This window comes from Theropithecus gelada, chromosome 6, assembly GCF_003255815.1.
Source record: "Theropithecus gelada isolate Dixy chromosome 6, Tgel_1.0, whole genome shotgun sequence".
Classification (NCBI taxonomy): Eukaryota; Metazoa; Chordata; class Mammalia; order Primates; family Cercopithecidae; genus Theropithecus; species Theropithecus gelada.
The window spans coordinates 146550593-146574301 of NC_037673.1; the positions used below are offsets into that span (position 1 = coordinate 146550593).

The window sequence follows — 23709 nt, forward strand, 5'->3', positions numbered from 1 at the left end:
CCATCCTCTCCCAAGGTCCCTTCGAATAAGCAGGCAATAGAATAGAAATGTGTTTGTTGGGCCAACAAGCCGAGCACAGCAGCCCCTCACCTCTTGTCATGTTCCCTCCCAGATGGAAATTCTGCACAACTGCTGCTGCCTGGGGACCTCCTGAGACTTGGCAGCCTGTGTCTGGGAGGGCTCTGGCCCAGGAGACCCTCGCTGGCCTCTTCCCAATCCCTCCTCTAGCCCTATACCCCTTTCACCCCAAATTCCCCTCTCCTGAGCCCTGGGCCAGAGAGGCCAACCTCATCTCTCCCTCTGACCCCTTACACAAGCCACCCAAGGAAGAACCACCACCCCTATCAGGCCCTTCCAGGCCAGGTGTTGCATATAATCATCAAATCACAGGCTGGCAGAGCTGCCAGAGCCATCAGGGGCTCTCCAGGTCCTCCCAACTCAGCGTAGGTCTGGACCAGCAGTGCCGGCATCTCACCTCTCCCAGGAGCGTGTTGGATATGCAGAATCTCAGGTTGCACCTGAGACCGACCGAGTCTGAATCTGCATCGTAACAAGATCCTCAGGTAACTTGTATGCACAGGAAAGTATGAAAAACACTGCTCTGGTCTAATCTATTACTGTCCCCCTGCCCCCAATACCTGCAATTGAATAGAAGTGGACACTGAAGCCTCAAGAGTATCAGAGGCTTGTTCAGGACACACAGTGAGTGGATGGCGGAGCTGGGACGTATCCACAGCACCAGGTGGACCAGCTCCACCACACCCACCTCTTTTCACCCCACTACCTCTCCAAAGCAGATACCCACAAACCTGCAGTCCAGTGCTGGGGAGACTAAAACACAGCCTGGGGACACCCAGTGAGGGGTAAGAGCTAAATCCTTTCACAGGCGTCTTCTCTGTCACACCCCATCAAAGTCCCCCACCCCCCATTCTGCTCTTACCATGCCAAGCTGTGACCACCAGCAGGAGCAGCAGAACTCCCGGGCCCATGGCCTCAGTGGGGAAGCGGAAGGCAGGTGCAGGGCTGTAAGGCGCCCAGGGCACAGAGCTTCCAGGTACTAGCTCCGCAGGGATCGGGACACCGGACACACGGTTCCTCTCCTCTGCACTGGCTGTTTGTCTTGTTTTCCTCTTCCTCCTCCTTGGGCTGATCCTCTTCTTCCCCTTTTAGCTGGGCAAGGCAACCACAGAGTTTGGAAATCTTGGGTCTTTAAGAAGAAAACAAAGCCTTGACCCCAAGAGGGAGGGGTCGCAGTCGGGCAGGGCCAGCCTGAGCCCAGGGGGACCTAAGTTGGGACCCTTCTAAAGCCATCTGCAAGGGATCCTGGGAGAAGAGACATATCCAAGAGCAGCCAGACAGTTAGTAGCACAAATGAGGGTCTTCAGAGTGATCGGGCGGCTCTGGCAGAGCCCAAAGAGAAGTCAGGTTGTGTGATATTCTGACATATACATTTTTTCTTTACCCCCATTTCCTGGCTTACAACTCCTAAAATCCTTGGAATCTCCAAAGTAATACATATCTTTGAAAAATTTATTATTATTTTAGAGACGGAGTTTCACTCTGTTGCCCAGGCTGGAGCTCTGTGGCTCCATCATAGCTCACTGCAGGCTCAAACTCCTGGGCTCAAGCCTTCAAGCTGTGAGATCTGACGATACCTCTAGGTAAATACAGTGATTGAATTGAATTGGAGGGCACTAAATTCGTGTCTGCTGCCGAATCTGAACAATTGGTTGATTGCTTGGTCTATGGGGGAAACATGCCCATCCCCTACATCTGGTGTCAGAAGTATTTTGTGTTGTGAGACAATAGGAGAAATAGAGTTTATTTTCCTCCTATATACAGGTTGGTCTGGGAGAGCCTGATAATACTGGCAATAAACTTCCTTTTCCGGGACACTTACTAGCCAAACCCTTTACATTCACTGTCTCCTTTAGTACTGCAAAACTTTATGTAGGTAAGTACTATTGTCATTCTCATTTCACAGATGGGAAAACTAAAGCTCAGAGAGATCAAACGCCTTGAGCTTGACCACAGTCAAACAGCTACCAAATGGTGGAGACAGGATTTGGATCCCAGCAGTCTGCTTATAAAACTATCTTTCATGGTTTACTTACATTGTTTATTTATTTATTTTTTTTTTTTTTACAAAGAATCTAATGTTTCTGCATAATTCTTAAAATATATAGCATTCCTTTCCTCCCCCTTTTCCCGGAGGCAATTGCTTTTACCTCTTTTAGTTGATTCACTTAGTATTTCACTTCTTATCTCTAAAGTACATGGTCATTTCTTCTTCTTTTTTTTTTTTTTTTTTTTTTGGAGACAGGGTTTGGTTCTGTCACCCAGGCTGGAGTGCAGTGGTGTGATCTCGGCTCACTGCAACCTCCACCTCCCAGGCTCAAGCCATGCTCCTACCTCAGCCTCCTGAGTAGCTGGGACTACAGGGGCATGTGCCACCATGCCTGGCAAATTTCTATATTTTTGGTAGAGATGGGGTTTCACCATGTTGTCCAGGCTGATCTCAAACCCCTGAGCTCAAGTGATTCACGTACCTTGGCCTCCCAAAGTACTGAGATTATAGGCATGAACCACTGTACCCAGCCTAAAGTTACTTCTTGAAATTGAAAAATCTTGATATAACATTGATCCAGGAAAATGATCATTCCCACGTACTCGGGTGTTTGTGTGGTGTGTATGCGTGTGTTTGTATGTATATTTATGGTGTATATATGCACTTTCTTTTTCAGAAGAGTATTTTGAACCTTTAGCAATCATGAATATCAAAGCTGACTCAAGAAGAAAAAGAAAATCCAAATAAACCTGTAACAAGAAAAGAGATTTAATCAGTAACCAAAAACCTCCCAACAAAGCAAAGCCCAGGACCAGATGGCTTTACTGGTGAATTCTCCCAAACATTTAAAGAAGAATTAATACCAATCCTTTTCAACTCATTCTATGAAGCCAGCATTTTCCTGATACCAAAGCTAGACCAAAACATTGCCAGAAAAGATAACTACAGACCAATATAAATGCATGAATATAGATACAAAAAAATTTTTTAAAGTACTAGCAAATGACATTTTTTTTTTTTCTTTTTTGAGACAGGGTCTGACTGTTGCCCAGGCTGGAGTGCAGTGGAGCAATCTCGGCTCACTGCAACCTCTGCCTCCCACGTTCAAGTTATTCTCATGTCTCAGCCTCCTGAGTAGCTGGGATTACAGGCATGTACCACCATGCCCAGCTAATTTTTGAATTTTTAGTAGAGACGGGGTTTCACCATGCTGGCCAGGCTGGTCTCCAACTCCTGAACTCAAGCAGTCTGCCTACCTTGGTCTCCCAAAGTTTTGGGAATACAGGCATGAGCCACTGCATCCAGCCACTAGTAAACCAAATCTAACAGCATATTAAAATGATTATACACCATGATGAAGTGGGATTTGTCCAAGAAATACAATGGTGGTTTAACACATGAAAATCAGTGTAATACATCACATTAGGCCGGGCGCGGTGGCTCAAGCCTGTAATCCCAGCACTTTGGGAGGCCGAGACGGGCGGATCATGAGGTCAGGAGATCGAGACCATCCTGGCTAATACGGTGAAACCCCGTCTCTACTAAAAAATACAAAAAACTAGCCGGGCGAAGTGGCGGGTACCTGTAGTCCCAGCTACTCGGGAGGCTGAGGCAGGAGAATGGCGTGAACCCGAGAGGAGGAGCTTGCAGTGAGCTGAGATCCGGCCACTGCACTCCAGCCTGGGTGACAGAGCAAGACTCCGTCTCAAAAAAAAAAATAAAATAAAATAAAAAAAAATACATCACATTAATAGAATGAAAAAATCCTCCTATGATCATGTCACTTGATGTAACTGTAAAACCCAACATGTTTTCATTAAAAACAAAACAAAACAAAACCCACCCAACAAACTAGCAATAAAAGGGAACAGCCTCAACATGATTAAGGGCACATGTGAAAAAGCACAACAAGCTCAATGGTAAAAGATTGAGAGCTGGTCCCTTTAGATCAGGAACAAGACAAGGACGCCTGCTCTCACCACTTCTGTTCAACATAGTACTGGAAGTCCTAGCCAGAGCAATCAGGAAGAAAAGAAACAGAAGCCATCCAAATTAAAAAAGAAGAAGTAAAACTCTCTCTGTTCACAGATGACATGATCCTATATATAGAGAAATCCTAAAAGATCTACAAAAAAACAACTATTAGAGCTAATATACAAATTCAGCAAAGCTGCAGGATACAAGATCAATATACATAGCTCTATGGTACTGGCAATACTCCAATAAGGAAATTAAGAAAACAACTTAATTTACAGTAACATCTAAAATAATAAAATATTTTGGAATAAACTTAACTAAGGAGTTGCATGACTTTTACAATGAAAACTAGAAAACACTGTTGAAAGAAATTTAGAAGACCTTAATAAATGAAAAAACCACCTTGTTTTCCTAAGTTGGAGGATTTAATAAGATGGCGGTACTCTCAAAGTGATTTATAGGTTCAATATATTCCCTGTCAAAATACCAACAGCTTTTTTCTGCAGAAATGGAAAAGCTGATTCTCAAATTCATATGGAACTTCAAGGGACACTGAATATGCAAAACAATCTTGAGAAAGGAGAACATGGAGGAGTCACACTTCTCAATTTCAAAGCTTACTGTAAAGCTACAGAAATCAAAATAGTGTGGTATCAGCATAAGAATAGCTATATGGATCAATAGAATAAAATTGAGAGTCAGGAAGTAAACTCTCACATTCATGGACAACTGATATTCAACAAGGGTGACAAGACCATCCAATGGAGAATGACCAGTTTTTTCAACATAGGTGCTAAAAGAACTAGAGTCACATGCGGAAGAATGAAGTTGAATCCTTATTTTACATCACATACGAAAGTTAACTCAAAATGAATTAAAGACCTAAATATAAAAGCTAAAATTATTAAACCCATCAAAGAAACCACAGAGGTAATATTCATGACCTTGGAATTGGAAATGATTTCTCAGATATGTTTTTTAAAACACAAGCAACCAAAGAAAAATAAATTGGACATAATCAAAATTAAACATTTTTGTGCATCAAAGGATACTGTCAAGAGAATAAAAAGATAACACACAGAATGAATATTTATATCCAGAATAAATATATCCAGAATATATATAGAATGAAAGTTGTAGTGTTTCCTCAGCAAAAATCACTCTTGGTGCATAGTTCTATGAGTTTTGACAAATATATGTAACGATGTAACCACCACTGTAGTCAAGATACAGAACAGCTCCCTCACTAGAAAATGTTTCTCATGTTGCTTTGTAGTAAAGCCCTTCCCCAACCCCTTACACCAAATGACCGCTGATCTGTTCTCTATCCCTACAGTTTTGCCTTTTCCATAATGTCTTTGTGCTTTAGTGGATAATGCCATTTTTATAAATGGAATCATACAGTGTGTAACTAAAGAATGTATGTAGAATGACACAATGTGTAGCTAAAGCCACTCTATTGTCCCTCACAATTAATAAATATTTATGGGAAAATAAATTTAAAAAAAGAATGAAAGCTGTAGTGTTTCCTACAACTCAACAAAAAGACAAACAATTAAATTTAAAAATAGGTAAATTCAAATATTGCATGTCCTCACTTATAAGTGGGAGCTAAACAGAGGGTCCTCATGGATATAAAGATGGAGAGAATAGACTTCAAACGTGGAAGGACAGAAGAAAAGGGGAGAAGACAGAAAGGAAGTGAAAAATTACCTATTGGGTATAATGTTCAGTATTTGGGTATCGGGTACACTGGAAGCCAAATCCCCACCATTATGCAATGAACCCATGTAATAAATATGCACGTATACTCCCGAATCTAAAATAATTTTTTGGAAAAATAGGCAAAAAATTGAATAGATATTTCTCCAGAGCACATGAAAAAATATTCAATATCATTAGTCATTAGGGAAGTGCAAATCAGAACCACCTTGAGATACCACTTCATAGCTACTAGGTTCGTAATTTTAAAAAATCGGATAACAAGTATTGGTGAGGATGTGGAGAAATTGGAACCTTTGTACAGTGTTGGTAAAAATGAAAACTGGTGCAGCTGCTATGGTAATCAGTTTGACAATTCCTCAAAAAGTTAAACATATAATTGTCATATGATCCAGAAATATCACTTCTAGGTAAAACCAAAAGAATGGAAAACAGGGACTCAAACAAATGCACACAAATATTCAACACAGCATAATTTACAGTAGCCAAAAGGTGGAAACAGTTGACAGCTAAACAAAATGTGGTATGTCCATACAATTGAATATTATTCAGCTATAAAGGGAATGAAATACTGATACCTGCTACGATGTGGACGAACCATGAAAACACTGTGTTAAGTCAATGAAGCCAGTCGCAAAATGTCATACGACTCCATCTATTTGAAAAATCCAGAACAGGTAAGCCCATAGGGGCAGACGATTGATGAGTGGTTACCAGGGGATGTCGGAAGGGAGAATGGGGAGTGGCTGCTTATGAGAAAGAAGTTTTCTTTTGGGGTGATGAAATGTCTTGGAACAAGATAGAGGCAATGGCTGTCCAGCATTGTGTTTGTCCTGAACGCCATTGTACACCTTAAAATGGTTAATGTTTAATTTTATGTTATTTGAATTTTATATCAAAAAAAAGAGAAGGGATAAAGATTATCTTAGACCAACAAAAACTAAGAGAATTCATTGGCAGCAGACTAAAACTACAAAAAAAAAAAAAAATCCTAAGGGAAATTCTTTAGGTAAAGGAGTATGATACCAGCTAGAAAGTTGGATATACATTAAAAAATAAAAAGTGCTGGAAATGGAATAAAAGTAAGCATAAAAAATATAGTTGCCTTTTAAATGCTTGAAAAGATAACTATTTAAAACAGGCATTGAAAAATTTTTTCCTGTCAAGGACCAAATAGTAAATATTTTAGGTTTTGTGGCCATACGGTCTTTGGGGCAACTGCTTAATTCTGCCATTGCAGTGCAAAAACAGCCATAGCCAATACATAAACTATTGAGTGTGCTATATTTACAAAAACAGGAGGCAGGCTACATTTGGTCCACAGGCTATAGTTTGCCAATCTCTGATTTAAAGCAAAAGTAGTAGCGATGTATTGGATATTTATAGCAGATTAAAAGTGAAATATATTGTTGTCATACGTTTCACTTTTACATATGCATTTATAGCAATCTCCACAGGGGATACATTCCAGTAACCCTGGTGTATGCCTGAAACTGCAGATAGTACTAAACCCTGTATATGCTATGTTTTTTCCTATACCTACTGTATTAGACTGTTCTTACTGCTAATAAAGACATACACGAGACTGGGTAATTTCTAAAGGAAAGGAGGTTTAATTGACTCACAGTTCAGCATGGCTGAGGAGGCCTCAGAATCATAGCGGAAGGCAAAGGAGGAGCAGAGTCGCATCTTACTTGGTGGCAGGCAGAACAGTATGGGCAAGGGAACTCCCATTTATAAAACCATCAGATCTCGTGAGACTTAATTACTACCACAAGAACAGTATGGGGAAAACTGCCCCATGATTCAATTGTCTCCACCTGGCCCCACCCTTGACATGTGGGGATTATTACAATTTAAGGTGAGAATTGGGTGGGGACACAGCCAAACCATATCACCTACATACCTATGATAAAGTTTATCAATTAGGCAAAGTAAGAGATTAACAATAATAACTAATAATACAATAAGACAATTATAACACTTTACTGTGATAAAAGCCATGTGAATGTAGTCTCTCTCTAAGTACCTTCATATTTTTGGACATGGATTGATCACAAGTAACTGAAATTGCCAATAAGGGGGAACTACTGCACTATGAAAAACGGGAAGAAAGGGTGTGCAGTCTACTCTTGTCAGGTCCTCATGCTATCCTTATTTTTCTTGTTTGTTTTTTGGATGGAGTCTCACTCTGTCACCCAGGCTGGAGTACAGTGGCGTGATCTTGGCTCACTGCAAACTCCACCTTCCAGGTTCAAGTGATTCTCCCGTATCAGCCTCCCAAGTAGCTGGGATTACAGGCACCTGCCACCATGTCTGGCTACTTTTTGTATTTTTAGTAGAGACAGGGTTTCACCATGTTGGCCAAGCTGGTCTCGAACCCCTAACTTCAGGTCATCTGCCTGCCTCAGCCTTCCGAAGTGCGGGATTACAGATGTGAGCCACGGCACCAGCCCTCATGCTGTATTTAAAGTAATGTTTTATCATTTAAAGGTAGACTTTGATTAATTTAAGATATAAGTTGTAAACCTAGGACACTCCCTAAAAATTTTTCTCTCTTTTTAATCACTCAAAAATTTTTGAAGAGGTATAAATTATAAGCCAATAGTGGAAATGAAATGGAGACATAATACATACTCAATCCAAAGGAAGACAAAGATGGAAAGAAAGAAGACCAGAAAGAATGAATAGAAAACATCTAACAAGATGGTAGAAGGATTTTGAATGTTCTCACCATAAGAAATGATAAGTGTTTAAGGCGATAGACATGCTAATTACCCTGATGTGATCATTACACAATATATATATGTATCAAAACATCATACTGTACTCCATAAACATGTACAATTATTGAGACTGGGCGCAGTGGCTCATGCCTGCAATCCCAGCACTTTGGGAGGCCGAGGTGGGCAGATCACCTGAGGTCAGGAGTTCGAGACTAGTCTGACCAACATGGCAAAACCCTGTCTCCACTAAAAATACAAAATTAGCTGGGTGTGGTGGCAGGTGCCTGTAATCCCAGCTATTTGGGAGGCTGAGGCAGGAGAATTGCTTAAACCTGGGAGGCAGAGGTTGCAGTGAGCCAAGATCAAGCCATTGCACTCCAGCCTGGGCAACAAGAGTGAAACTCCGTCTCAAAAAAAAAAAAAAAAAAAAAAAAAGTACAATTATTATGTGTCAATCAAAAATAAAACTTGAAGAAAGCTGGAGTAGCTGTATAGCTGTATTAATGTCAGACAAAATAGACTTCAGAACAAGGAATATTTCTAGGCATAATGAGGGACATTACATAGTGAAGACAGAATCAATTTTACAAGAAGACATAACAATCCTGGGTGTATATACACCTTAGAACAGAGCTTCAAACTACATGAAACAAAACTGATAGACCCGAAAGGACAGATATAAAAGTCTCTAGTAACACTCCTCTCCCAGTTGTAGGTGGTACAAGTAGGGAGAAAATCAGTAAAGATATAGAAAACCTGAATAAAATCATAAACCATTGACCTAATTGATTTTTATCCACCTAACAACAGCAGAATACACATTCATCTCAAGGGCATATAGAACATTCAGCAAGACAGACCATATTCTATCACTTAAAACACATCTTTAAAAGTTTAAATAATTAAGTTATGCAAAGTATTTCTTGCATCACAACAGAATCAAACTTGAAATTATTAACAAAAAGTATCTAGGAAATTGAAAATATTTGGAAATTGAACAACACACTTATAAACAACCCATGAGTCAAAGAAGAAATCACATGAGAAATTAGAAAATATTTTGAATTGAATAAGAAAATAATGGTCTAAAGCTGCCACCTTAACAAACTAGAAAAAGAAGAACAAATTAAATCCAAATTGACCATAGGAAGGAAATAAAGACACGAGCAGAAATCAAAATCCACAACAAAAGAGTTAGGGAAAATTAACAAAACCAAAAGCTTTTTCACTGGAAAAAAATTAACAACATTTACCAAGAGAAAAAAAAAAAAAACAAGAAAAACACAAATTGCAAATATCAAGAATGGAAAGTGGACATCAATAGCAACCCTACCAACACTAAAAGAATAATAAGGGAATACTATGAACTACTCTATGCCAACAAATTCACTAAGTTGCATAAAATGGACAAATTCTTTAAATGTACAAACTGCTAAAACTCTCTTAAGAATAATAGATAACATGAACAGTTCTGTATCTATTTTTAAAAACTAAACTTGCAGTTAAAAACCTTCTAACCAAAAACAAACAAAAAAACTCTTCAGGTTCAAGCGGTTTTACTGGCAAATTCTTCCAAACAATTAAGAAATAAATAATACTGACCTGGCCCAGTGGCTCACGCCTGTAATCCCAGCACTCTGGGAGGCTGAGGCGGGCAGATCACATGAGGTCAGAAGTTTGAGACCAGCCTGGCCAACATGGTGAAACCCTGTCTCTACTAAAAATACAAAAATTAGCCAGGCCTGGTGGCAGGTGCCTGTAATCCCAGCTACTTTGGGAGGCTGAAATTGGAGAATTGCTTGAACCCAGGAGGCAGAGGTTGCAGTGAGCTGAGATCGTGCCATTGCACTCCAGCCTGGGCAACAAGAGCAAGACTCCATAAAAAAAAAAAAAAGAAAGAGAGAGAGAGAGAGAGAGAGAAAGAAAGCCAATTCTACAAAAATGCTTTAAGAATATAGCATAGGAGAGATCACTTTTTAATTCCTTGTATGATACCAGCAGTATCCCAATATCATGACCACACAAAGATATTGCAAGAAAATAAAATTATAGACCAATATCCCTTATGAAAATAGACGCAAACATTTTGAAGAAAATCTTAGCAAATCAAATCCAAGTATATATAAAAAGGATAATGCATCAGGTCCAAGTGGTATTTATTACAGGAATTAAAGGTTGAAATGTTCAACATTCAAAAATCAAGCAATATAATTTACCATATCAAGATTTTAAGAATCACTAGGCTTCTTAATAGCTGCAGAAAAATGCTTTGACAAAATTCAATGTTCATTTCTAAAGGGAATTTCCTCAACATGGTAAAGGGCATCTGTAAAAACCCTACCACAAATATTAAACTTAGCAGTGAAAGATTGCATATTTTCCCTCTAAGATGAGAAACAAGGCAAGGATGTCTGTTCAGCATTATACTGAACGATTCAACAGTGTACTGGAGATCCTAGACACTGTAGTAAGGCAAGAAAAAGAAATAGACCAGGTGTAGTGACTCACAATGTAAGCTTGGCACTTTGGGAGGCCAAGGTAGGAGGATCGCCTGAGCCCAGGAGTTTGAGACCAGCCTAGGCAACATAGGCAGACCCTGTCTCTACAAAAAAATCTTAAAATAACCTAGCGTGGTGGTGCACACCTATAGTCCTAGCTACTTGGAAGGCTGATCACTTGAGCTCAGGAGGTCCAGCCTGCAGTGAGCAGGCACTGTGCAACTGCACTCTAGCTTGGGTAACAAAGTGACACTCTGTCTCAAAAAAAGAAAGGGAGGGAAGAACGGAAAGAAGGAAGGAAGGAAGGAAAAGAGAAGGAAAGAAGGAAAAAAAGAGAAAGAAAGAAAGAAAGAAAGAAAGAAAGAAAGAAAGAAAGAAAGAAAAGAAAAAGAAAGAAAAAAAAAGAAAGAAAAGAAAGAGTTCAAAACAAGAAACACAACATAACGGTCTCTATTTGGAGATAAAATGATTGTCTTCATAGAAAATGCACAAAAGTTACTAGAACTGTAGGTAAACTTAGCAAGATCACAGAATACAAGGTCAATATCAAAAATCAAATTAAAACTGAAATTTAGTTTTTACAAATACTATTTACAATAGCACTGAAAAAACACAAAATACTTAGGTATAAATCTTACTAAATACGTGCAAGATCTGCATACTGTGTACAAAACACTGAGGAAAGAAAATGAATGAGACCTAAATAAATGGTGAGATATACCATGTTTATGGGTTTGAAGATTCAATATTTTTAAGCATGCTGATTATTCTCCAGGTTAATCTACAGATTCAACAAAGTGCCAATCAAAATCTCTGCAGGAATTTTTGTATAAATTGACAAGCTGATTCTAAGATTTATATGGAAGCATAAAGGAATTAGATTAGCCAAAATAGTTTAGGAAAAAAACAAAGTTGAAGCCCTCGTACTACCTAGTTGACAGACTATAAAGCTATAATATAGTACTGGTGAAAGGATAGACATGTACATCAATGAAACAGAATAGAGTCTAGAAATAGAACTGCACATATGTGGCCAATTGATTTTTGACAAAGTTGCAAAAGTAATTAAATGAATAAAGAATAGGCATTCCAAAATGTGGTACTGGAACAACTGGCTATCCACATGCAACGAGAAAAAAACAAAAAATCAAACAAACATAGAAAACCTTGATCTATAACTTAAGCCTTATACAAAATTATCTCAAAATGGATCAAAGACCTAAATGCAAAACCATACAACTATTACAAGAAATAGAGAAAATCTTCATGACCTTGAGGGTTATGGAAAGATTTCTTAAACACAACGCTTAAAAAGATCCATATAATCCATAAAAGAAAAAAAAAATTAGGCTGTCTGAGTGCAGGGGTGTTTACAACAAATTGATCACAACCAGTTACAGGTTTCTTTGTTCCTTCTCCACGCCCACTGTTTCACTTGGCTTACCTTAAAAAGTAAATCTATAAATTGGACTTCATCAACATTTAAAACTTCTACTCTTTTAAAGAGATGGTTAAAAGACAAACTACAGATCAAGAGAGAATATTTGATATCGCATATCTTATAAAGGACTTTTATCAAGAGTACATAAAGAATTTTCAATACTCAATATGAAAATAAATGATTCAGTAAAAACGAGGAAAACATTGAACAATAATATATATAAGTGATAAGATAATTTGCCATATAAGAGATGCTCAACATCAATATTTGTTAGGAAAATACAAACTAAAAACCACAATAAAATACCACTACATACTTAATTAAATGGCTAAAACCAAAAATCAGAAAACCTGACAGTTTCACGTCCTGGTAAGGATGAGAATACAAACAACTTTTTGTGTGTGTGTGACAGTCTCTCTCTTGTCGCCCAGGCTGTAGTGCAGTGGGATGATCTTGGCTCACTGCAACCTCCACCTGCCAGGTTCAAGCAATTCTCCTGCCTCAGCCTCCCAAGTAGCTGGGATTGAGGCGCTCGCCACCACACCCTGCTAAATTTTGTTTGTATTTTAGGAGAGATGGGGTTTTGCCATGTTGGCCAAGCTGGTCTCAAACTCCTGACCTCAGATGATCCACCCGCCTCGGCCTCCCAAAGTGCTAGGATTACAGGCATGAGCCACCGTGCCTGGCCACTAACAACTATTAATAGAACTCTCATATACGTATTGCTAGTTGGGATGCAAAAGAGTAGCCACTTTGGAAATCAGTCTGGCAGTATCTTATAGAGTTAAAAAGGAAATCCTTACCATAATTCAGTAAAATGGAAATTGATGTTCCCAAAAAACCCTCTAAGCAAATGTTTCTAGTGGATTTATTTGTAATCAGCTCAAACTGAAATCAACTCAAATGTCCCTTAGCTGTTACATGAATAAACTATGGTATATCCATACAATAGAACGCTAGTCAGCAATTAAAAGACACAAACTTCTGATGTACATGACGATGTGGATGATTCTCAAATTCTTTATGCTAAGTGAAAGAAGCCAGATGCAAAACTTCATACTCTATGATCTTACTCACATGACACTCTTGCAAACAGACAGAAAATAGATCATTGGCTGCCCCGGGCTGGAGGTGGAGGAAGGACTTCAAAGGACCGGGGAGGGGCGGGGAATTTTTTTGGTGATGGAAATATAGCTTCATTGTGACAATGATAAACACGACTATATACATTTGTCATAAGTAGCAGAATTGTAGACTAAAAAGGGTGAATTTTATTGTGTGTAAATTAAATTTTCATAAAACAAATGGGAAAAAAATGTAAAGGGCCAAGAATAACCAAGACAGTCTTGAAGAAAATGAAAAGAAAAGGGAAGTCTTTCTTCAGTAGATATCAAGAAATATTATAAAGATAGTTAAGACAGCTTGATGTTGGCTCACAGATAGACAAATAGACTGGTGGTACAAAATAAAGATCCCAGTATCTGGGCACAGTGGCACGCACCAATGCCAGTTATCCAGGAGGCTGAGGCAGGAGGATCCCTTGAGCCCAGGAGTTTGAGTCCAGCCTGGACAACATAGTGAGAGCCCATCTCTTAAAAAAAAAATTTCTAGCTATGGATCATATGGACACTTGACAGATAATAAAACTGGTGGGGATGGGGGAGGAAAAGACAGTTTTAAATGGACCTAAGATCACTGGCTAACCATATTTTTTAAAGTACTGTTCATTTCCAGCTATACAACATATACAGAAATTAACTCCCTTACCAAGTGTTGGCTAAGATGTGGAGCAACAGGAAAACTCATACACTGCTGGTAAGGGTATAAATTGATACAACCACTTGGGGAAACAGTTTAGCATTATTTACTTAGGTTGACAAAAATGCATTATCTTACGATCCAACAAATTCTACTCCCCGGCAGGCATACGTGCAATAGAAATGTGTACACAAGTGTATTAAGATACATAGCAGCATTTGTCATTATAGCCTCAAACTGGAAAAAAAAAAATAACCATCAATAATAGAATAGATTAGTAAAAAGTAGTATATATATAATAGTATAATATAAACCAAATAAACAAGTACAATACAGCTACACACAATTATATGCATGATTGGTTACATGGTGGCAAATGCCTTCTCCCGTTCCGTGGTTTGTCTTTCCCCTCTTTGTATCCAAAGGAGATTGCGTGAATGGTCCTAATTCTTCATTCCTTTCAGTACCCGATCTCTTTGCCATGTGACTTGGCAGTTGCTCGGAAAAAAAAAAAAAAAAAGGTGATACCTATTTCTCCACCCCTTGAATCTGGGCTTGGTCGTGCGGGAGCTGCTTTGGCCGATAGAATGAGATGGAAGTGAGGGTGTTCCAGTTTCAAGCCTAGGCCACAAGAGGCATTGTATGCTTCTCCTTGCCTGCGGATGCTGCTAACATCACTATGAGAAAGACACGCCTGAGCTGGCATGGCTAAGGTACCCTAGCCAAAGCTAGATTAAAGCAGAGTCCCCAGCTGCCCCAGATGTATGAGAAAACCCTAGCAATCCAGCCAGATCAGCTGAATACTGTAGATGAGTGAGAAATATGTGTTTATTGGTATATGTCACTGCAGCTTTGTAGGGTTGTTTGCTATGCAACAACAGCTAACTGATAGAGTGAACTAGGGGAGGTGGGATGCCTGGGAGCGTTGGATTTTGCCAGGCAGAGGCAGTGAAGAGAAAGAAAGGCATCTGAAGAGAAATGAACAGCAAAGGCAATCAGCAGGTCTACTAGTCTGCCACCAGCTGTCATGGGACCCAGGCAGAGAGTGATGGTGCTGGCAATCCCCTCCCACTCCTTGCTTGGTTTCCTTGCCTTTATATATATATATATATACACACGTATATATGTATGTGTGTGTGTGTATATATACACACACACACATACGCTAGTGATCACTGTAGGATATTCATCCATAAAGAGATATGCAGTCCCCCTAAATGGAAGGTCCCCCAAACCCTTATTCTCCTAATCACAGCCTCTCTCCCTGCCTCAACTGCTTGTAAGAGTATGTGTATACTCTTCCCAGCATTTGCCTGCACACAGATGTGCCCATCCATCCGTCCACTCATCCATCCCATCCCTACTTTATGGTTTTAAAAATAGTATCATATGCTATTTATTGCATTGGGTTTTTTTTAACCATTCAACACATCTTAGAAATCTTTCCATATTAGTTCATAGAGATTTACCATATTTTTTTAATTGCCTCACTGTATCCCATGGTAAGGATGTACCATAATTTATCTCGCCATTCCCCTAACAAGTGGACACTCTAGTTCCTTCTAATTTTTCTCCATTGCAAACAATGCTCAGTGGACATCCTTGCACATGAATCGTTGTGCAAATATGCTATCATTGGAGCAGGATCCATTCATAGAAGTGGGATTGTCAGGTCAAAGGGTAGGTATGTTAAAACATGGAGATATTCTTAAATTGTTCCCCCAAGAAGGCCATGTGGATGTGCATTCTCACCAACAGTGTGTGAGAAATGCAGCATCACTAAACTTGCTGACATGGGATATCACTCATCTTTAAAATTGTTCGCAGTCTGATAGGAAAAAATGTTAATTCATTGAGGTTTCATGTGCATTTTCTATATGAGTGATGAAATAAACATTTTTTTCCATGTGTGTATTGGCTATTGGTATTTCTTCTACAGATATCCTTTGTCCTTTTTTTGTCTTTATGGATTTATTGGACTATTTATTTTTTATTTTTGAGGCCGAATCTCGCTCTATCACCCAGGCTGGAGTGCAGTGGCACAATCTTGGCTCACTGCAACCTGTGCCTCCCAGGTTCAAGCGATTCTCCTGCCTCAGCTTCCCATGGAGCTGGGATTATAGGCGCCCGCTACCACAGCCAATTAATTTTTGTGTGGTTTTAGTAGAAGTGGGGTTTTACCATGTTGGCCAGGCTGGTCTCGAACTCCAGACCTCAAGTGATCTGCGTGCCTCGGCCTCCCAAACTGCTGGGATTATAGGCGTGAGCCACCACACCCAGTTTATTGAACTATTTATTATCTGTATTATGTCTGCTAACCCTGTTATCAGAAATGCTGAAAATATTTTCCATCAGTTTGCCACTTCTCTTCTAACTTTCTTTTGCTTTTTGTATTCACACAGAAGTTTTTGCTGTGTGTAGTCAAATCTGTTGTGTTTTCATTTCTGACTTCCGGGTTTCATGTCTCGTTTAGGAAGGCTGAGGCATTTACTGTTTACAAGCCACTTTCATTTCCATTTTCTCATACAGGCCTGGGTCACAGGCGATCAGTGAAGTGCATATCTCTATTGTATAGATAAGAAAAAGGAAGGTCAAGGAGGGTTAGTGACTTTTTGGGGAAGGCTCAGAGCCAGAATCTGAATTTTCTGAGTCGAAGGCCTAGGTAGCTGGGTGCCACTCCCCACTACCTGGATTGTCTGGCCAATACCATTCCCTGTGCCCCTTGGAGCATTTCTGATAGGTCACCTGCATCCACCTGTTGTGGGAAGCAGTTAGCCCATGCTTCCCTATCTGGGCCAGAACTGCCTCCCTGTGACAGCTACCTGTCGCTCTGGACCCTCAGGCAGCTCTGTTCCCTGTTCCTCGACAGGCCTCCAGTGATGTAGACAGCCCTCGTGGTCCCGAAGGTACTAGTTCTCCAGGTTGAGCACTCTGGTTTCTTAGTAGTCTTTCCTGGGACACGGTCTCCAGGCACATCTGGCCTCCCTCACTCTCATCAGATCAACAACACGCAAGGCCATCAATGTGACATTAACTTCCTAAAGTCCAACACATTCGGAGGCAAGCCCCTAAGTGTTGTAACGTAAGCACAATCAGATGGTGCTGGGGAACAGAAGATGGAGAGTCTGCGAGGTCTTCCAGATCAGTGGCATTGGAGCTGGGCCTTGAAGGAGGAGCAGCAACGCTTCAGGCAGAAAGGAGATCCCAGGAGAAGGAATAGCATAGGGTCAGAGAGGGTGCAAAATCAGGACTCTCCGGGGCCAACCAGAGTGTGAAGGAATGGAGTGGAGATGGGAGTAGAAAGGGGGTGAGGTTCAAGTGCTGAGAGTCCCTGACCACCCGGCAGGGTGCCCGGGTTTGATCCTATAGGCCACGGGTCCTTAATGGTCTGGAGGCCTCTGGAGGGGTGCACCTCCAAGTGCACTTCAGGGACCCCAGCCTCAGAATCACAGGGGTAACTATTAAAATGAAGATTTCAGGACCATCCCAGGCCTGCTGACTTAGGGGTAGGAGGCGGATACCTGCACAGGTAACAAGCTCTCTAGTGGATGCAAAGTTTGTGTGTGATCTTGCCTAGCTTTCATGCAATTCTCACCAAGTCCCTGACCCAGGCTGGCAGAGACCCCTCTCTGGTGGAACATGTTTAGGTAGAGGAGGGGTATAACCAGCAAGAGAGGTGGAGGCTACAGTGGTCCTGAGGGATGGGCTAGGCCACCTTGGCCGGACCTGTCTCTGTCCCCAGGATCAAAGGATGCTGCTTGTCGTGTCATTTCTATCCATCCAGCTAACTCCTATAGCTCCTTCAGACTCGCCACCTCCTGGAAGCCTCCCTGTTCCTGCCAGATGGGCAGGTATCCTTATTATGCATCCCAGGCCTTTTGGGTTTAGCTGCATCCCAGCATTTTCCTTGCATGGCAGGCTTCAAAGGTTTATCAGGTGCCCACTACGTGGAAGGCAGCATGGCCAATGCTCTTTGGAATTTTCTCATTGAATCCTCAACTCTAGAGGTAGGTGTGGTTATTATCCCTGTTTTACTGAAGAGCAAACCAAGGCTCAGAGAAGTTAAGTCACTTTCCCAAGATCACCAGCTGGTGAGGGCATTTCTGCCTCCTGTGGTACAGGTATACCTGACCATTCTGATCCACTGATTTCAGATGTATGAAGAGTGAATGAGTTAATGAATGAATGCTTTATCCCAAAGTCCTGTGAGCGGGAAGGTACTCTGTCCTCCTGGAAAAATGGCACCTAGTGGCCTAATCCTTTCTCTTTTTTCCATTCATTCTTTTTTTTTTTTTTTTTTTTAAGGACTTTCATTCTGTCACCCAGGCTGCAGTGTGGTGGAGTGATCTCGGCTCACGGCTCACTGCAACCTCCACCTCCTGGGTTCAAATGATTCTCCTGCCTCAGCCTCCTGAGTAGCTGGGACTATAGGCACCCACCACCAGGCCCAGCTAATTTTTAAATTTTTTTTCTTTTTTTTTTTTTTTTTTTGAGACAGAGTCTTGCTGTGTCTCCCAGACTGGAGTGCAGTTGCGTGATCTTGGCTCACTGCAAGCTCCGCCTCCCGGGTTCACGCCATTCTCCTGCCTCAGCCTCCCGAGTAGCTGGGACTACAGGCACCCGCCACCACGCCCGGCTAATTTTTTGTATTTTTAGTAGAGACAGGGTTTCACCATGTAAGCCAGGATGGTCTCGATCTCCTGACCTTGTCATCTACCCGCCTTGGCTTCCCAAAGTGCTGGAATTACAGGCGTGAGCCACCACACCTGGCAATTTTTTAATATTTTTAACAGAGGCTGGGTGAAGTGGCTCACACCTATAATCCCAGCACTTTGGGAGGCTGAGGTGGTTGGATCAGGAAGTCAGGAGATGGAGACCGGCCTGGCTAACACAGTGAAGCCCCATCTCTCCTAAAAATACAAAACATTAGCCAGGCATGGTGGCAGGCAGCTGTAATCTCAGCTGCTTGGGAGGCTGAGACAGGAGAATCACTTGAACCCAGGAGGCAGAGGTTGCAGTGAGCCAAGATCGTGCCACTGCACTCCAGCCTGGATGACAGAGCGAGACTCCATCTTAAAAATATATATATATATTTTTTTTTAATAGAGACAGTGTTACCATGTTGGCCAGGCTGGTCTCAAACTCCTGACCTCAAGTTATCTGCCTGTTTTGGCCTCCCGAAGTGCTGGGGTTACAGATGTGAGCCACCACACCTGGCCTCTTTTTTTTTTCTTTTTCCCTTTTTTTATAGGCAAGTCTCATTCTGTTGCCAAGCTAGAGTGCAGTGTCAGAATTATAGCTCACTGAAGCCTCAAACTCCTGGGCTCAAGCTATCCTCTTGCCTCAGCCTCCTGAGTAGTTAGGACTACAGGCACACACCACCCACCTGGCTAATTTTCTATTTCTTTTTGTTGAGACAGGGTCTCTCTGTGTTGCCCCAGCTGGTCTCAAACTCCTCCTGGCGTCAATCGATCCTCCTGCCTTGGCTTCCCAAAGGGCTGGGATTACATGTGTGAGCCACCACACTGGACTCCCTAATATTTTCTGAGTGCTATTTATATGCCAGGCACCACAGCAGGCTCCTTCCATATTTATCTAATTTAATGTTTTTAACACAAGAGGTTGATTCTATTAATTATCGCCATTTTGCCGATGAGGAAACCAAGGCTCAGAGAGGTTAGTTCCCTTGCCCAAGGTCCCAGAGCCAGGGAATGACAGATCTGAGACTGGAAGCAGGCAGCCTGGCTGCAGAGCCTATGCTAATGACCAGCACACTGCACAGGGCGATCCTGACCTCCCCCAGCAGTGGGTGTGCTGACCGCTAGTGGGCATGGAGTGGGGAAGTGCTATGGGACTCACTGGGGGTAAACCCTGACTGAGGAATCCTTGGTGATGCTGCTGGCAAGGTGACAAACAAGAATCCCAAATTGACATTACCCCTTCCCGTGGCAGAGGAACTTTGAGAAGAGTTTGCATGACTGCCCAAGGATTAGGAAATTCTGAAGTAAATGTGTGGGCCATGTCACCCTTCACATACTGAAGGCCTAGTCTTCATCTCCCTGCCTGACTCATGGACCCTGGAACCTCCAGACCCCAGGTCAAGGACAGCTTAGCCCCCACCCTCCTGCTTAGTCAACCCCAGCTGCAGCCCATGACCTGGTACCCAGGAGGTTCCCCACCAGAGAGTGGAGTGGGCCCAGGCTAGGAGCCAGGGACTCAGACAGAATAATGGCAGTTTGGCAGCTGGTTCCTCTTTGATCCCAGACCGAAAAGGTTTGACCACACCTATTTCTAGACCTGAGCATTGAGCTCTAGTGTCTAAATTGGAGTACTATGTGGTATTTGCTCCCATTACTATTCCAGCTCCACAGAGCAGATCGAGGCCATCCCCTCTAGCAGGGCTTACAAGGGCCTTTGCCATCTGATCTCGGCCTCTTCTCTCTCCATCCACCCTCCCTGCTGTACGGAACACTTGCAGCTCCTGCATACACCCCCACACTCTTTCTTCCTGTTCCACATACTTCCGCTTCCACCTGGCGCCTCCCTTTGCCAGACTGAGTGCCTGTCTTATCGTCTCTTGTGGCTCCCTGAGCTTCCTGGTACTTCTCACTGTCAACACAAGCACAGTTATGAGAGTGGTTATTGGTGTGATGTCATTCTGACCCCCTCGTTCTGCAGCAGGAGTTTCCTGGTAGGGCCAGTCACCCTTCTGGTCTTCTTTATGCCCTCCACACCTGGCCCTGACTGGCAGATGAGTGCTCAGTCAATGCTAGACGCATGAAGAAACGTGTAAACAATCCAGTGAATGAATGAATAAATGAAGAGCAAGTAGAAGCTCTCCAACCCCAAAAGCAATTCATTCAGCAAATGCTTCATGTGTCAGGCCTTGTTCTGGGCCCAGGAAGGCCAAGGCTCAGAGCACTTTCCTGCATGCAGGGACCTCACCGCCTGGGTGGGAGGTAAGGCAAGTAGCTAAGTGGTGTTATACAGTGCAGCTGATAATACCTGACATCTATGGACATTAACATGATTTATCATCCAATTTGGAACCTTTGAGACTGGAAGGGGTGCTATTAATAATTGCATTAACACAGGGGCATGAAGAAGGACTGTTCTGGGTCATCCTGTCCATTGAGCTCACTCTTCATGCCAGTCTGTGGACTGAGTTGTTTGCACAGATCACCTCATTGATCCTTCCAGCCACCTTAGGGGAAAGCTGTAATTACTCCATGTTACAGATGAAGAAAGACAGGCTGAAAGATGGTAAGTGACCTGCCCGGAGTTACACTAAGTGGCAGAGCTGGGTTTTGAACCCAGGAACCCAGAGCCAGAGCCCACATGTTCAACCGCCGACCTTCATCAATAGCGGGGGCTCTCAGGAAGATCGAGGGTAAAGGGGAACAGCCTAGGCTTTGGAGCCAGATAGACCAGGAATTCATTCCCCACTCCTAACCACAGCCAGGTCCCTGGCCTCTCAAGGCCTTGTTTCTTCATATGTGAAGTGGGGAAGGGGCTATTGACTCAGATCCAGTGAGACAATAATGCAGGTGAAGGGCATGCAACAGATATTTCTCAATCACTGTCCCTGGCCCTGGGGACATGGTGGTGAACAGGTTGGGTGTGCTCCCTCCCCTCTGCAGCTCACAGCCTATTGTCAGAGTCAGGAGAGGAACCAGGCCACAGGGGGAGTTGCAAGATGTCCTGGGACCACAGGAGAGAAGAGTCGAGGAAGGCCCTAACTGAGCTGAGAGGGAGTGAGAAGGGTGAGGAGTTGGGGGAGAGATAGAGGGAGGAGGAAGGAATGTTCCAAGAAGGAGAAACAGCACAGTAAAGGCCTGGAGGCATAAGAGTGCAAGGGTATGGGAGGCAAAGAATGCGGAACAGATGTGAGGGCCCATAAGAGGCACAGAGGAAGGAATGCAAAGAGAAACCACTTTCAGCTCAGGAATCAGGAAAGCTTCTTGGAGAAAGTAGCTTTTGCTAGGCTAGAAACTTAAGCAAGACTTTGACCTTCAGCTGTAAAAGACTAGGCATTCTAGGTGGTGATGGCAGCACCAAAAAAGGGTGCAAAGGTCAGGAAGCTAGGGGCCCACACAGGGTGGATGGGCCTTGGAGGGCAGATGTGGGAGAGGCAGTAGGAGAGGTTGGAATCAGATCAGGGAGGACCTTAAAGATTCCATGAAGGAGTCTCAACTTTGTTGGGCCGTGGGGAGCCACTGAAGATGTTTGAGCAAGGGAGCACCAAGACCATCACTATGCTTCAGGAAGATCAAGAATGAAGAAGAAAAATTTTCGGATGTGGCAGCTTCCCTCTTGTCTCTTCAGAGGGGGAAACAAGGACTTAGAATTCTGTGATTTTCCAGAAACTGTGTTACTTCCCCATGTTTGTGACTTTTCTAGTTCCTGCAGTGAAGACCCACAAAATCTAAAACCAGAGACTGTGGATCTGCAAAGGGGAGTTGGGCAAGGGCAGCCGGCTGTGAAGCCCGGCAGGAGAAGGAGAGGAGCCCTGAGCGGGTGGGGGGTGGGAGCTGCTGGAGAGGGCAGACCCGTATGCCAAGAACATGTGGGTGAGGGAAGAGCCAGCTGGGAGGGGGTGGTACAGGGAGACAGTTTGGCTTCTGTGATGTCCCCAGTTCCCTGCCCCAGGCCAACGGCCCCTCGCCAGACCCCTACACAGCCATGGCAGATTTTCTTCTGAGCTGTGGGAAACTCTCATGGCCCAGAGCGGCCCCAGAACCCCATCTCAAGGAGGAGCCCCCCCAGGAAATCCCAGAAGCCACATTCTGTGTAGGCAGTTGGCCCCTGACCCCAGGGCTCAGCCTGCTGGCCACTCTGAGATCTGGAACTGGACCTAGACACCCCCGGGGAAGGTAGGAGCAGGGAGGCTGGCAGGCAAGAGCCTCCCTGTGGTGACTGTAGCCAAGTCACTTGATGGCTCTGAGCCTCAACTTCGTCATCTGGAGGCTCCTCTCACAGGCTAATTGTGAGGATCAGATGGGACCACTGATAGTAGCACACCACTCACCATGAGGGACTGGGGCAGAGCAGGGTGGCGAGGGAAGGCTGGGTTTCCCAATGGGTGGGATGCCCTGTCTAGACGTGGGGTGATGGCTTAGTAGAGCTGCAGCAGCACTGAATTGCACTGTGGGAAGCTTCCTGCCTTGCCAAGCCCTCTTGGTGCTTCTGGTTATGCCAAGGAGAATGTTTCAACTTGGCACATTTCTGTCTTCAACTCTTTTCTGTCACCCACTTATGACTTTTCTCAATAAACCAAAGAGGCTCCATATTTCCTCCACCAGTCCAGAGCACTTAGCTAGAATTAAATAACGTTGTTTCTGTTGTTTGTGTTTGATTTTCTTAGCCACCCAGAGCACTATGACATGTATTTTAAAGGGAATTTTTAGACTTCAGTAACATTTTAAATGTTTATTCTCTTTACTCAACAACTCAGTGTCTAGGAATTTATGCTATGGAAACAAATACTTAAATATGCAAAAACAAACATATTTTATATAT

The 23709-nt window shown here is 42.7% G+C and overlaps 1 protein-coding gene across 2 annotated transcripts in view; it reads right to left on the reverse strand.

The window, feature by feature from the left end:
- Window positions 1-23709, reverse strand: part of CSF1R (colony stimulating factor 1 receptor) — a 59848-nt gene that overhangs the window by 32552 nt on the left and 3587 nt on the right. Inside the window, exon 2 of one of the 2 annotated variants that reach the window (XM_025387591.1) lies at window positions 941-1170. In XM_025387591.1, the coding sequence (XP_025243376.1) occupies window positions 941-989 (49 nt within the window). In that variant the 5' untranslated portion in view covers window positions 990-1170. Of the gene's footprint in view, window positions 1-940; window positions 1343-23709 lie in introns of those variants that run through there. The other variant, XM_025387590.1, reaches the window with a different exon arrangement.